The sequence below is a fragment of the Clarias gariepinus genome, chromosome 17 (assembly GCF_024256425.1).
Source record: "Clarias gariepinus isolate MV-2021 ecotype Netherlands chromosome 17, CGAR_prim_01v2, whole genome shotgun sequence".
Classification (NCBI taxonomy): domain Eukaryota; kingdom Metazoa; phylum Chordata; class Actinopteri; order Siluriformes; family Clariidae; genus Clarias; species Clarias gariepinus.
In genome coordinates, this window is record NC_071116.1 from 12,588,276 (window position 1) to 12,603,463 (window position 15,188).

General features: G+C 36.3%; 1 protein-coding gene across 1 annotated transcript; it reads left to right on the forward strand.

Annotated features, from left to right (window-relative positions):
• Positions 1–10,028: 10,028 nt before the first annotated feature.
• rfc3 (replication factor C (activator 1) 3) lies at positions 10,029–15,166 on the forward strand. Its single transcript, XM_053476382.1, has 9 exons — positions 10,029–10,203; positions 11,432–11,569; positions 11,722–11,789; positions 11,892–11,989; positions 12,183–12,364; positions 13,081–13,217; positions 13,414–13,512; positions 14,728–14,797; positions 14,904–15,166. The coding sequence occupies exons 1-9, from the start codon at positions 10,117–10,119 to the stop codon at positions 15,093–15,095; spliced, it is 1,071 nt and encodes a 356-aa protein (XP_053332357.1). The 5' UTR covers positions 10,029–10,116; the 3' UTR covers positions 15,096–15,166.
• Positions 15,167–15,188: the final 22 nt, after the last annotated feature.

The window sequence follows — 15,188 nt, forward strand, 5'->3', positions numbered from 1 at the left end:
TGCCTAATGCACATTCACGCAGATGAGCAGGGACCCTGGGCATCTTTCTTTGGGTGTTTTTCACAGTCAGTAGACAAGTCTCTTTAGTGTCCTGCGTTTTTAAAACTGTGACCTTAAATGCCTACTTTCTGTAAGTTGTTAAGGTCTTGACAACCATTCCACAGGTGCATGTTAATCAATTGATTATGGTTAATTGAACATGCTTTATTCATTTAAAATGTATTTAAAAATAGAACATGAACGTTCTGCACAATAAAAAGATAAATATCAGAAACCACCAGAATTAACTGTGGTACAGGACTTCTGATTAGTGCTAGTATGTCTTGTACATTTCATGCCTGAACTATAACCATACAGAGGTACAGTAATGTGCACAGCGCCCCCTGTTGGTATGGTCATGTGTAGTTCTGGTTGTAGAGGGGCTTACCAGAATAGAAAGTAGGTCTGCTGTGAAAGAGATGAAGTCAGAAAGAGTCTAATGACTCTGAACAGACAAGTCCTCAAAGGAAGCACAAAAAATATTATTATTCAAAAGAAACTTAGTTAATCTAACATTTGAACCACTATTATAAAAGCTCAAGAAGACAGAGCTAAATGGATCAGAATTTAACATTAGCTCAAGTTCACCTCCAAGGAGGTTTAACTCAAACTTGAAAATGAGTAATAAAAAAACATATTACATCTATAATTACCTCTGTATTAGTTTGAATATATGTCCCGGTGAGGTTTTAGAATTATAACAGAGTCCTCCACCCAAACAGCACGATGGTATAAAATACTGTTCTGTAAAGTAACCTAAACACATGTTTTCAGGGAAGTTTAATTAATCCCACGAATAAGAGCTACAGCCTCAAATCAAACCCAAAAAAACAAAGGGAAAGCCAACTGAGCTTTAACAGTCAATGAAATGTAACTACATAACCAAAGAACATTTAGCGCACCTGGTCGGATTTTACACAAAATTGTATTATGCAGCTAGTTATTCGCACATACTCTAGCTACAGTACCACATGAGTTTACCATCATGCATGCTCTGAATGCTCACACACATGGTCCTGAATATTACATTCATGCACTTATTAAATTTTTATTATTCAATTACTATCATTAGTACCTGTCGTGGATGGAAAAAGAGTTTGTAGAAATAATTATAATGTTAAAGTTAAAAAATGAGCCTGTCAGCTTTAATGTAATCATTGATATTATTATTTCAGGTTTAAGCCTCGTATTGTACATGCCTTACTGCAACAAAGATGAATTTAAATTTTTCATTTGTAATTTCACAAAATGTTGTTCGGTGTAACAACATTATATCTTATTGGTTTCCACTGGACTGGTGGCTAAATACTATTGTACAAAATTAACCTTCTTATGGAGGGATTTAAAATCTATTGTCATTTCATCTTATTACAATTAAAGAAAAAAGGAAAATATAGAAAGGTTTATGATTAAATTTATGATGACCTTGTTTAAACTAAGTTGTATTTCTTTCATTGTCAGGTAATTACACTCCCTGTTTTGTAATCAAAGAATGAATTACAGATGAGAAATGAGAAAACAGTAGATCGGATAAAAATTAAGTTTGTCTTTGTTAAAATTCACTTATACCAGTTGCATGCTGTTATTTCAGTGGCGAAAATATTAACTAATCCCAGTTAAATATTCAGTTTAGTTTTTTAAATTAATATCTATTGGTGCAGGTGTTTGTTTTCATTAAGATATTAGTAGCTTATTTTGAAGTAAATTACTAAATCCGACACATAAATGTTATATATGTGTATGTATGTATATATACATAATGTATATATGTAAACAGTATTGTTGTAGAATGTAGAAAATAAATCACTAAACAAAAACCCAAAACTTTTGAACGGTAGTGTATACAGATATAAAATCTGAGACTGGTTTTATATCCTCCAATGTATAAAATTTATAGATATCATTGAAAGAGTTAGTTCTGACCAATGTACAGACAAAACCTTTCTTTTATTTATATACAATAGATGTAACTCCTAACCAAATGCATTTATTTAAACATAAATCTCCATGTGTTGCTAACAATATTAAACAAAATTTCATACAGTGATATTGGAATGATCCTTTTCTAACATGACACATTTATAGTTTTTATAGAATTTGTCAGAAAACCTTTCATACCATCTTAACTTATTTATCTGCTTAATATCTACAGTAGATCATATCCTGCATTTTAGTTAAATGTCTTGGTACAGTACTTAGTGTGATGTATTGTTCTGTTAAAAAATAGTACTGTGGTGTCTGTACCACCATCAACAATGACTTAACCAGGACAGGAAACAAAAACATTACCAAAAATAAGTGTAATATAACGTTTTTGCAGTGCAAAGACTCTCACTTGGTCCACCTTGCATGTAATGCCACCCTTCTTAACCTCAGGGCTTGTAATCTCCTGTTTCCACCATGTCAGAGGGTAAAGAGCCCTGTTCTTTTCTTGATCTTCTTCTTTTTAGCCTGGTGTTATGCATACTTTTGCGTTTCTGACAGATGATGAATCGTCCGTGCAGCCCAGGGGAAATACTACCAACATTCTTATTACTGTTATTATCATTATCACCCTGTCCTGATCCTGACCCTTCATATGAACTGTAACTGTCTGTATGCTTAGCTCTGACATGATCATTGGCAGCTTTCTTGATTCATTACTGTCTGAGAAAACCATTGAGCCTGGTTTGTATTTTATAATGCGCAGAAGTGGTCGTGAAATTTCTGCAACAAACTTTCTTGCGTCATAATGTTTGCTAAAGTGCCAGAGTGATTTAGAACCCATAGTCTGGACATAAAGTTAGATGAATGGGGGCATATCTTGCTTTTTGTAGATGGCAAGAGACTGATCCTGGAACAATCCTGGAATTTGTTGTAATTAGTAGAGTCACTACAGAGCCCCTAAAGCCATACATCCTACAAGTTCAAAGTTAGTTCTCACATTAAAGCTACAAAACACCTTTCAAATGAGAGAAGTTTATTTAAGGATCAATTAATTTTTTCCCATACGATTTTGGAAACCTGTAAAAACAAAAGGAAAAAAAGATTTTCGAAAAAGTTTTTTGCATTTCCTTTAATCCCAAGTTCAACATAAGCATATTGTAAAAAGCTAAATTTACATTCTGTTGGAGCTCTTATTAGACATTCTGCTTGCAATTTTATTTAAAAATTAACAGCAAAAATTAACCAATGTAAAAACCTCACTCCGCATTCAGCATCACCAGTATACCTAATCGTCTGTCATAATCTGCACCCGATTCTCACTGGTTCATGGCTGTAGTTAGATGTTTTCTTAGGATTGAATAATTTATACCAAACATTTATCTGAAACCAGTCAGGTACTAGGACTGGACTGAAAATAAGGACCAAAAAAAGGCCCTCAGGAAGCCTGGAGAATTATTCCTCAAGATTACAATACTGTACATGAAAGTCTGACTGTTTGAGCCAAATACGAAAAAAGGAGTGGTATTATGACTGTTTAAAATGAAAAAAAAAAAAGTAATAATGCAATATGAAATAATAATATGCAACAAAATGCAATACATGCCTAGTCAACACTCATACATGAAAGTACATTTTAACAATGACAATGATATTAGTGCCATGTAAGAAAGAATGAGAATTGGTTACCTTAATCCTTAACAGCCCAGTGAGGTGATATGAAGAAGGCCAACCAGGCAGAAACCTTTACATTCAAATATCATTTTGTACATGCAGGGTTTCTGAAACTATCTGTGCTAAAGCAGTCACTTGGACTGTCTGTAAATACCTCTGTAGATAGGTGGAAACTCTTTCAGGTAAAGAAGCAGAGTCTCCTTAAGCAGAGAGACAAGGAAAGATGGGGTGGTGATGCTAATTCATGTATGTTCTGATGTTCATAGGCGCACAGTTATGCGAGTCAAGCAAGCGAAATGATAACATGTATTTATTAGAATGTTTTTGTAGCAGTATTTATATGGAATTAGTATCAGGGCAAACATTTCACATGCTGTAACTATGCATAGTGTTGAAAACTGCTCACTTTCCTAAAATGAAATCAGTTTCTAGTTTGCAATAATCACAACTGCAAAAAAAAAAAAAGTTTCAAAGCATTTGAAGGGCAGATAACCAGAAAATTAAAAAGAGAGTTTATTAAAGAAAAGATTATTAAGGAGAGATTCTTTTAATCTGTTCACTGTTTAATGCAAATTAAAGTTTATCCATTTTAACTAAAGGACACCGAAACACTAGCTGTCTAAAAGCAACTAATATTAACTGAATTTAAATTGCAATAAATAAATAGTTAAAATATTAAACAGGGTGAAACATTCTGACCATACTTACACAGCTGTGTTTTTTTAACTTACTTCTCATTTGACCTACATGATCTTTGTAGAAAGCACAGGCCAGTAAAAATATTTTGGTAAAAGATATTTATGCTTCGTCACAACTCTTACTATGTTAAATATGATCCAGACTCTATATGATTCTAAATGATTCAGACTGTTGAAATTCCTCTGCAGAAGCCTTCCTCGGCCTGAAAAGCATTCCTCTGATGCTTGGGCCTTAAAACAACACACACTAAGAGATTTAGTAGCAGCAGATGTTGACCAATTTTTTTTCAAGGATTTCTAAAAAATGTCCATTACACAGTAATTCCTTACACACTACGTATAACACACTTTAGAGTTATTATCTGCTGAAAAACTTTACTGTTTATTAGAACGATGATATGAATAATATCACTTTCACTTTATCTGATGGTTCTCCACCACACCACTCACATACATACAGAGAGAGAGAGAGAATACCTGCCCTACATTATGCATGCTACAGTATTACAACCTGCTGCAACATGTATTGTAAGCGATACATAGGAATTATCCTGCATGCATTAGTACACGTCTAACAATCTGCATTGCACTTCAACAAATCTCTTGGTCGTTTATTTTATTTCAGTCTATTTTAAAATAACATTTACATATACCACTTTCAGTCCCACAAATTCTGCTTCATTTATGCTATAAATGCTACACCATAACATAAGAGAAGAACCTTGAAAAAAAAAAAACTCCTTGAATGTAAATGCATTTACGTAATTCAAGGCCATAACTTTCAAGCAACCAGTCAATCTGTTATAATAATAATAAACTATAAAATATATATCTTTTCTAGTTTTGTCAGGTTGGATGCTAAACGTTGGTAAACAGCCATTTTTGGGTCTCTCCAGAGATGCTCAATTGGGTTTAAGTCAGGGCTCTGGCTGGGCCATTCAAGAAGAGTCACAGAGTTGTTGTGAAGCCACTCCTCCATTATTTCAACTGTGTGCTTAGGGTCATTGTCTTGTTGGAAGGTAAACCTTCGGCCCAGTCTGAGGTCCTGAGCATTCTGGAGAAGGTTTTCATCCAGGATATCCCTGTACTTGGAATTCATCTTTCCCTCAATTGCAACCAGTCGTCCAGTCCCTGCAGCTAAAAAACACCCTGCTACCACCATGCTCCACTGTTTGGAATGTATTGGACAGGTGATGAGCAGTGCCTGTTTTCTCCACACATACCGCATGGAATTAAGCCCAAAAAGTTCTAACTTGGTCTCATCAGACCAGAGGATCTTAATTCTCACCATCTTGGAGTCCTTCAGGTGTTTTTAAATGTGTCTTGCACTAAGGAGAGGGTTCTGTCGGGCCACTCTGCCATAAAGCCCCGACTGGTGGAGTCCTGCAGTGATGTTGACTTTTTATAACTTTCTCCAATCTCCCGACTGCATCTCTGGAGCTCAGCCACAGTGATCTTTGGGTTCTTTTTTACCTTTCTCACCAAGACTTTTCTCCCCGATAGCTCAGTTGGGCCGGACAGCCAGCTCTAGGAAGGGTTCTGGTCGTCCCAAACGTCTTTCCTTTAAGGATTGTGGAGGCCACTGTGCTCTTAGGAACCTTAAGTGCCGGAGAAGTTTTTTGTAACCTTGGCCAGATCTGTGCCTTTCTGTCTCTGAGCTTTTCAGGGAGTTCCTTTGACCTCATGATTCTCATTTGCTCTGACATGCATTGTGAGCTGTAAGGTCTTACAGTATATAGACAGGTGTGTGGCTTTCCTAATCAAATCCAATCAGTATAATCAAACACAGCTGGACTCAAATGAAGATGTAGAACCATCTCAAGGATGAACAGAAGAAATGGACAGCACCTGAGTTAAATATATGAGTATCACAGGAAAGGGTCTAAGTACTTATACTCAGTTTTTCTTTTTTTAATAAATCTGCAAAAATGTCAACAATTCTGTGCATTTCTGTCAATATAGGGTTCTGTGTGTACATTAATGAGGAAAAAAATGAATTTAAATGATTTTAGCAAATGGCTGCAATATAACAGAGTGAAAAATTTAAGGGGGTCTGAATACGTTCTGTGCCCACTGTAGCTTTTAACTTAAAAGCTACCTGTTATGCAAAAGTCACTTTTTAGTTATTTGTAAGCATTCAAATGAGTCTTTCCTGACAAATAATATAAAATAAGAATTAGATAAGAATATAAAATAATAAATATCATTATTTATAAGAATATAAAATTCCTACCTGTTTATTCTTTTTTCCATATTTTTATTAGCTGGGGTTTAAACAAGCCAATTTGATTGTTTGCCTAATGTGACATCATATTAGAAGAGCCCCTCCCCAACTTGTTGCTCAATACCCTGCTGTTATTTTAAAACTGCAGTTTTACATAGAGTATATGATGAAAAAAATATATATTATTTCTGCTTATACTTGATTGTACTGTAGAATAAACTCATGCTTAATGTTCTCTACTGGTAGGTAAGCTCATACTTATGTGAATTGGTTATCATTTGTTTTGTATACATTAATCCTGTATATAGTGCCTATACTGTGCGCAGTGTGTAGTCTGGTATGTCTTGTTTTGACTCTGAACAGCAAAAGGTGATGAGTTATAGACAAAAATGCATTGTTGGAAAGGTCACTGTAATGGTGAAGTGTTATCTGTGCATAGACAAACACTTCGTCACCCTCTCAGTTGCTTAGCTCATTGCCAGGTGAGGTGTTGTGGACTGAACCGTGACTTAAACCCACATGAATATTTCTGCTCTCTTGTTTCAGCTGGCCCTGAAAAAAAGAGCGTATGTACTGTAGTACTGTGCCTCCCACTGAGAAGGTGACAGGTGTGTAAAGTAGTGATAAAACAGTCTATAGTAGTAGGTTTAAACGTTGTAAAACTACACGAAAAGTAGTTAAACAAAGCATGATCACAGGACTTCAACATTAGGGCTATAACTACTTTTTGATTTACTTTAACTGATTTAGTTAAAATACTATATATAATGTAAGCTCTGGGCAGTTATGGATAAGTACTTCTACACAGCAAATTTCCTAATGTTGAATTAACACTCAGGTCTATTTGGATTCATATGAACTCTGAAAGTATTAAATCAACACTGGGGATATTACTTTTTACTGCGAACAGAAAAAGGTTCTAGAAAAACCACTACTCAGGGCAAATACATAGCATGCAGATATGTGTGGTCATGAATATATAGTTTTGTTTTCTCCATCAGTACCAATGCATTACCCTGCAAACATCTTTACATTTTAATCAAGTATAATAAAATTGAAAAAGATATCCTTATGCATATATAAATATTAAATAAATCAATCATGAAAGTGTGTGACTATGACCAGAGAATGCTCAGTGAGATGAATGATGCAGGAAAAAAGTTTTAATGTAAGTTAATAATATTTTACTTTTCTAAAATTCTCATTTTCTATTTTTTCCTTCTATAATAAATCACACAGCATATACAAATACTTCGGGTTCTGGGCTTGAGCTCAGCTCTCTCTCTCTCTCTCTCTCTCTCTTACTTTTATTGCAGTTCTGCTACCATGCTCTTCCTTTTATTGTTTCCCTGCTCACTTCAAAAGACAGACCCTAATTAGTTACATTGTAATGATCTTTCCCACTTTCCTCCTTCTCACTCCAGTCACACAGCAGTGCTTGACTACACCCCATCACCACAAGTTTGCCTTTACATGTTTTTCTCAAGTTGGAATGGGTTTCCTATGGGTTCTTTGGTTTCCTCCCACCTCCCATAAAGTTCAGTTAGTAGTTTGGTGACAGTAAATTGCCCCTAGGTGTGAGTATGGGCATAGTACAGTACACAAGCATTCCATCTAGGGTGTATTTCTCCTTCCGAATGTCTTCGGAAAACAGCCAAATAGATTTGACCCCAAAATTCACAATGTATGCATTATATGAACACTCCAGCTGTGTCTGGGCAAAGATCAATGTAACTTGGTTCCACTTAAAAAAGGTGGTCTCGATCATGGTATTGTGTACTTGGGCACAGCTTGAATCAAATATGAATTTACTAAATATAGCATCCTCTATTCTTATCCTCAGAACTCCACAGTCATAACTGATATAGTAGTGAGCCACGCAAGAGGGGCGCTGTTGATGTTTTATCAATAATTTTAGACACAGGGTGAAGGATTAGTTTGTTGTACTCTTGCTCTCTTTGTGTTTATTAGCAGCTTCAAGTAGGAACACACTGCCATCTACTGTATTTAAATACAGACGTGTACGCTGGTATAAAACAGGGTTTGTGAAAGCTTGCCAGCTAGTGAGGAGGGAGGAGGTACTGTAAGAATCATTCCCAGGTATGGTACGAATTTATCATTCACCTATTGTGAAAGCGGCGTAAATATCAAATTATTGTGTTTGTAGCCATACAGATAATTAATACACTTTAACTGTGCAAAAACAGTACAACCGTTTTTGCATTTAGTAAATATTTCAGGAGTACAAAAATGGTGTGACTGTACAGTATGATAAAATAGTTTTTTAAATCATGCTAAAATAGAACCATTATATTAATTATATATATTAATCTACATTTTAGTGAAATTTAAATCATTTTATTGAAGCTACAAGCTGTGCAAAAGTATTAATTGCTTTGAATGCATTTTTTGTAGACTGTAGCAGCTAAGAAAAAGGACTCCAGCATTAATAGAGTACAAGTTTGTGTCACTTAATATACAACTTACATATTTTCATCTTATTCTCTTCTGACGAAATGCAGACTGAGAAAACCTAAAAATGGTTGGAAAATGCTTAATAAGAACCAGAACATAAATGTTTCCAGTCCCTGTGTTAGGATTTATGCATTTGGGGTAGTTCATTTAAAGCTACAGACACTGAAACAGCAGTATACAGAATACAGAGTTGTATTTGAGCTGGGAAATTAACAGACACATTTTGGAGGCCTTATGACTTATGCAAACCTGTGTTTTATTATTCACTCATAGTCCACTTAAATACGAATATCTGCACACAAACTTATTTAGGTAGTTGTTTAATCAGCCAAGCACATGACAGCAGCACTGTGCACTGGGCATGTCAAAAGCTTCAGTTAATGTGATTTCAGTGACGTTAACCATGGCATGGTTGTTGGTGCCATATTATCTTGTTTAAGTATTTCAGAAACTGCTGACAGATCAGCAATTTTTGAAACACTTAAGCAGAAACTTAAACACTTATTTGGCACTAACATCCATGCCATGGGTAAAGTCACAGAGATCAAACTTTTCCCCCCATTCTGATTAGTGGAAAAATGTGCAGGTGTACAGATACTTACCTTATCTGTAGCTTAAATTATATTATCTGCATTCCTATTAGAAGCATTTTGTAACAATGCAAATATTTAGTCTGTGGTGCTATGATTATAGAGAGTTGTTTATGTTCTTTAAGAAACAAATCATATTCTATTCTATTCTTTAAATCAGCTCCGCTCTATTAAGCTAAAATGTAATTCTATTGTATTCTGATAAAATTTTATTACATTCTATTTTTACAAATGTATTCCATTCTACAATAAATATTTGTGTTATATAAAATATCTTTCTTGTTTTCATATGTAAATAATCATAAAGATGTTTAGAATTAACTGAACAGACATGGCTTGTTGCCTTATTACAAAACGCTATTTTGTGTCCCACGGCGCTTTCCATACCGTTCTTGTGACGTCTGTGCGCGCGCGGATTTGTTGGATTTCGCGGGAGTCGCGCGCAGACAGAGCTGCTTAAAATTGTGTTTATTTTATTATTTTTTAAAACAACATGAGTTTGTGGGTTGATAAGTACAGACCCACATCTCTGGGGAAGCTGGACTATCACAAAGAACAAGCAAATCAGCTAAAGAATCTGGTAACGACTGCGTGAAGCCCATTATATTTAATTTAACCAGTTAGCTGATGTGTTAGCCAGCCTGTGTGTGTGTGTGTGTGCGTGCGTGCGTGCGTGTGTGTGTGTGTATTAGCCAGCCTGTGTGTGTGTGTGTGTGTGTGTGTGTGTGTGTGTGTGTGTGTGTGTGTGTGTGTGTGTGTATTAGCCAGCCTGTGTGTGTGTGTGTGTGTGTGTGTGTGTGTGTGTATTAGCCAGCCTGTGTGTGTGTGTGTGTGTGTGTGTGTGTATTAGCCAGCCTGTGTGTGTGTGTGTGTGTGTGTGTGTGTATTAGCCAGCCTGTGTGTGTGTGTGTGTGTGTGTGTGTGTGTGTGTGTGTATTAGCCAGCCTGTGTGTGTGTGTGTGTGTGTGTGTGTGTGTATTAGCCAGCCTGTGTGTGTGTGTGTGTGTGTGTGTGTGTGTGTATTAGCCAGCCTGTGTGTGTGTGTGTGTGTGTATTAGCCAGCCTGTGTGTGTGTATTAGCCAGCCTGTGTGTGTGTATTAGCCAGCCTGTGTGTGTGTATTAGCCAGCCTGTGTGTGTATTAGCCAGCCTGTGTGTGTATTAGCCAGCCTGTGTGTGTGTGTGTGTATTAGCCAGCCTGGGGATGATATCAGATTAAAGCCCTGCAACCCTGTCAATATTCCTAACTGTGAGGTAACTAGATTGCTGTTATACAAGTGTTTTGCGGTATTTTCTCACATTAATAATCTCACTGGACTGGACCCTCTGTTTAAACTCCAGCTGTCATATTAACACAGAAGGCGTGTGCGACTTGAGCATGGACTGTGTATTGGAACCAAAAATATAACTACCTGAGAAACACACACTCTTATACTTCCTTATTGTTTTGTAATACCAAATTACGCCGTGAATCTACAAAAATATGCACACAATTTTCCACATTGAATTGAGCACATATGTACTTTTTATACCTTGAAAAGATCTTGGAAACTCGATTTTCAAAAGCAAGTTATATATATATATATATATATATATATATATATATGAAATATCTGTCAAATATCTTGCCTGAAATGGCAAGATTTCCAATTAGCCTTTGTTTAAAGAACTGCATTTTTGTTCTCTAAGAACAAGAACTATGAGTTCAATATCAAAGTATTATAGTATCAGCTATAGAGTACAAAATGTTTCCATGTGCATATTGTTGCAAATGTATAAAAGTGTTTTCTTTCTGTAATGTTTATTTAGGTACAATGTGGCGACTTCCCGCATCTGCTTGTTTATGGCCCATCTGGTGCTGGCAAAAAGACACGAATTATGTGTCTCCTCCGTGAGCTGTATGGTGCTGGGGTGGAAAAGCTCCGGATTGAACACCAGTCCATTGTCGTAAGCACTTGTCCTTATTCTCTGAAAACAAAATATTAGTATTAAATGATTGAGGAAGTAACCAGGGATCTGTAAGTAAGCAAAAATTAAATACATAATTTCAGTGCAGGTTTCTGATTATTGCATTGATAAAATAACATTTTCCTGTATAGGCGCCATCGAAAAAAAAGATTGAAATCAACACAATTGCCAGTAACTACCATTTGGAGGTGAATCCAAGGTAAGCTGCCATGTACTGTACACAGTGTGCCAATATTTTTACCAACCCACCATTTTCATGGTTCAACTGGTGCCTGACCCACTGATGTGTCTGGTTTTGTAGTGATGCTGGGAACAGTGACCGTGTCGTCATCCAAGAGCTGATCAAGACAGTCGCTCAGTCACAGCAGATACAGTCCAGCACACAGAGAGAGTTCAAAGGTCAGAATGGAGTTTCGTTTTGATTGTAAAACAGAGAGTTATATATGCATGGGTTTTGGCTGTACAAATGTTTTATTTATTTTTGATAAGCTGTGATATCCGTGCCTTAATATCTAAAAAGGTTGATAATAGGTTTTTTTAAGTGTAATTTTTTATAAGTGAAGAATCTCTCATGTGCTGCTCACGACTGCAGTGGTGCTGCTGACGGAGGTGGACCGGCTCACCAAAGACGCCCAGCATGCCTTGCGTCGTACCATGGAGAAGTACATGTCCACCTGTCGCCTCATCTTGTGTTGCAACTCCACCTCTAAAGTGATCTCTCCCATCAGAAGCAGGTGCCTGGCTGTGAGAGTGCCCCTGCCCAGCACTGAGGAGGTACTACACCAACCCCTCTGACCATGAGAAATGATACAGGCTATTATCTTATTTGGAAAACCAGACAGGGTAGACTGACCAGCTGAAAGGTTGAACTAGAGTGAAATCAGTCTGATGAATATGCATCAGCATGATTAAATTTAATTCCAGTTAAAGTACATATGCAGCTTATTGACACTTTATCATTTTTGAGAGGCCATAAAAACTGAATTAAACAACATTGACACGTGCCTATATAAAAAGTTGGCCCCAAACAAAAGCTATTCCATATTAACTTATGATACATGTTGCTTAAATTTGTTAATCGGTGATTCCATGCGGAGGCCATGTTTACCGTGGGGTTGGTGGAGTAAGCATGATTCAAAATGGTACGATTGAACCATACTGATACACTAAATATAGCACATCTGCTAAACTTTAAAGTAAAAAGTTCAATGCTGAGTGTCCAAATTCACAAAGAGGTACAAAAATTTTTATTATTCTTAGCCAATTTGAGTCCAAATGTTACATTCATAATGCTCAAAACAACCTTTTCCCCCATCGTTAAGTTAACAGTATTTGACCGATTACATTATCCCTAGTCATTAATATAACCCAGTGCATTTAAATTTCAGCACATTATGCAGATACAGCACACTGGAGCCTAGAACACAGCTCGGCGGTCTGAAAGGTTTTGTGTATGTAAATTCTCAGCTTATCGTCATTATATTTTTCAGGTTTGCAGTGTTCTGATGAGCGTGTGCAAAAAGGAAGGGCTACTTCTCCCAATTGAGCTGGCCAAACAGATATCCGAGAAATCTGGCCGCAACCTGCGCAAAGCTCTTCTCATGTGTGAGGCGTGTCGAGTGCAACAGTAAGTTAGGGCCAGTGCCTGTGACAAATCAAGACAGGATGTAGCTCTTTGATATAAAAACGATTTATGTTTATATATTTCTCAAAATATATATTTTGAATAAACTGTGTTTATGTATTTTTTTTCTTTTTTGCTTTGTATAAACAATACTTGTTACAGGCAAAAGCAACTGATCTCCTTCTGCACCTCTCCTCAGGTCTTCTTTCTCTCCAGATCAAGACATACCTGAAACAGACTGGGAAGTGTACCTCAGAGAGACGGCTAACGCCATCGTCAACCAGCAGAGCCCGCAGAGGTTAGTGCTGTATGTTTAGGTGGGATGTCTCTGTATTGTTGTAACTTGCGATCATAAACCAAATACAAATATTGTGTGTTAATGTATCCAGGGTGAACAAATAATAAATTCACTCGCTAGCTCTCCATACAAGTAAAATTTGCAAAGCCAGGTAACTGCATTACTACAGACAAAAAGGAAACAAGCTAATGATTCATGATTGCACTGAACACCAAAAACAATAATGGCTCACATTTTGCTGTTCTGTCCTCACAGTGCACATCAAGGATTTTAATCACAACAGTTTTAAAACTTTTGTCCATCTGTGCATAATAATTATCTAAAAAATGTTCTACCACTAGCTAGGTCATTTCTTGTCAATGTAACTACCATTCCACATGAAAACCACATGCTATAAGAAAATGTTCACTGTATTCAGTAAGAAATTGTTTTATTTTCTTTCCCTGGTTACTCCCACTTGTTCATCAGGGAACTAGAAATAAATAATTCCTAGCTCTTGGATCTAACTGTTTCCTGTTAGCATCACCTGTGGCATAGCTGCAGTCTAGTAAAAGTATATAAATCAATTGCAGTGAATAGTATTACATATTATTGTCAGTGTAAAATGTTACACATAGAAGTATAGGTAGGATACTTTTAACCTCATGAGAACTCTACTGTTGTGTACATTCATTCATCTCCTTACTGTTTGTCTTTATTAGCTCCCAATTACTGTATGGGTTTGAGCAGTAGCTGATTTCATTTAAGGATAAAGACAGAATTTTCACTAGAATACATTAAACCAGTTGGAAATGTAAGCGATTTAAAGTGATCTTGTGTTTATTGCAAGCATTAATGTTCTGTCTTTGTCATCTAATGTTCAATTGCCAAAGAGAAAAATATAGCGGGGTTACATTTATCTGCACTATACTTTACTACATTTAGAGGTTGTTGAGCCCCTGACTGTTGTAATAGAGAATAGGTGGTTGTTAAGAAACTCATGAATAAAAAAAAATGCACAGTTGTATTTTGCCATAATTTAGTATATCGTAATATATGATGATGTTCTGACAGCAACATTAGGTGGCAGCATAGCACACAGTGGAAAGCGCTATCCATCCACATGAATGGCTAATGTTGCTTTAATGGACAGTTGCTTTTGCTGTGTTGAATGTTTATCTTTTTTATGTATATTATGTAATTAACTTAACCCTTAAAGTTTTAATTTCTTTCAAGACTTTTGGAGGTTCGAGCAAGACTTTATGAACTGCTAACTCACTGTATTCCAGCAGAAATCATCATGAAGGTATAGTCTCAGTGCATTGTGCTCACTAGTTCTGCTTAAATCCACCTAAGATCATTTTCTTCAAGCAGGTAGATTTGCAGTCATCTTGTGTCTGTTTTCTGTGTAGGGGCTTGTGACTGAGCTGCTCAGTAACTGTGATGGTCATTTGAAACCTGAGGTGGCTCAAATGGCAGCCTATTACGAACACAGGCTACAGTTGGGCAACAAGGCCATCTACCACCTGGAGGCATTTGTGGCAAAGTTCATGGCAATCTATAAGAAGTTTATGGAAGACGGACTCGACAATTTCATGTTCTGATTTCTCTGTAATGTAACAAATATCTGCTACTTTTCTTTGTAATAAACATAAACTTTTAGATTTTTCCTGGATTCATGTTTGTGTTCAATTAAT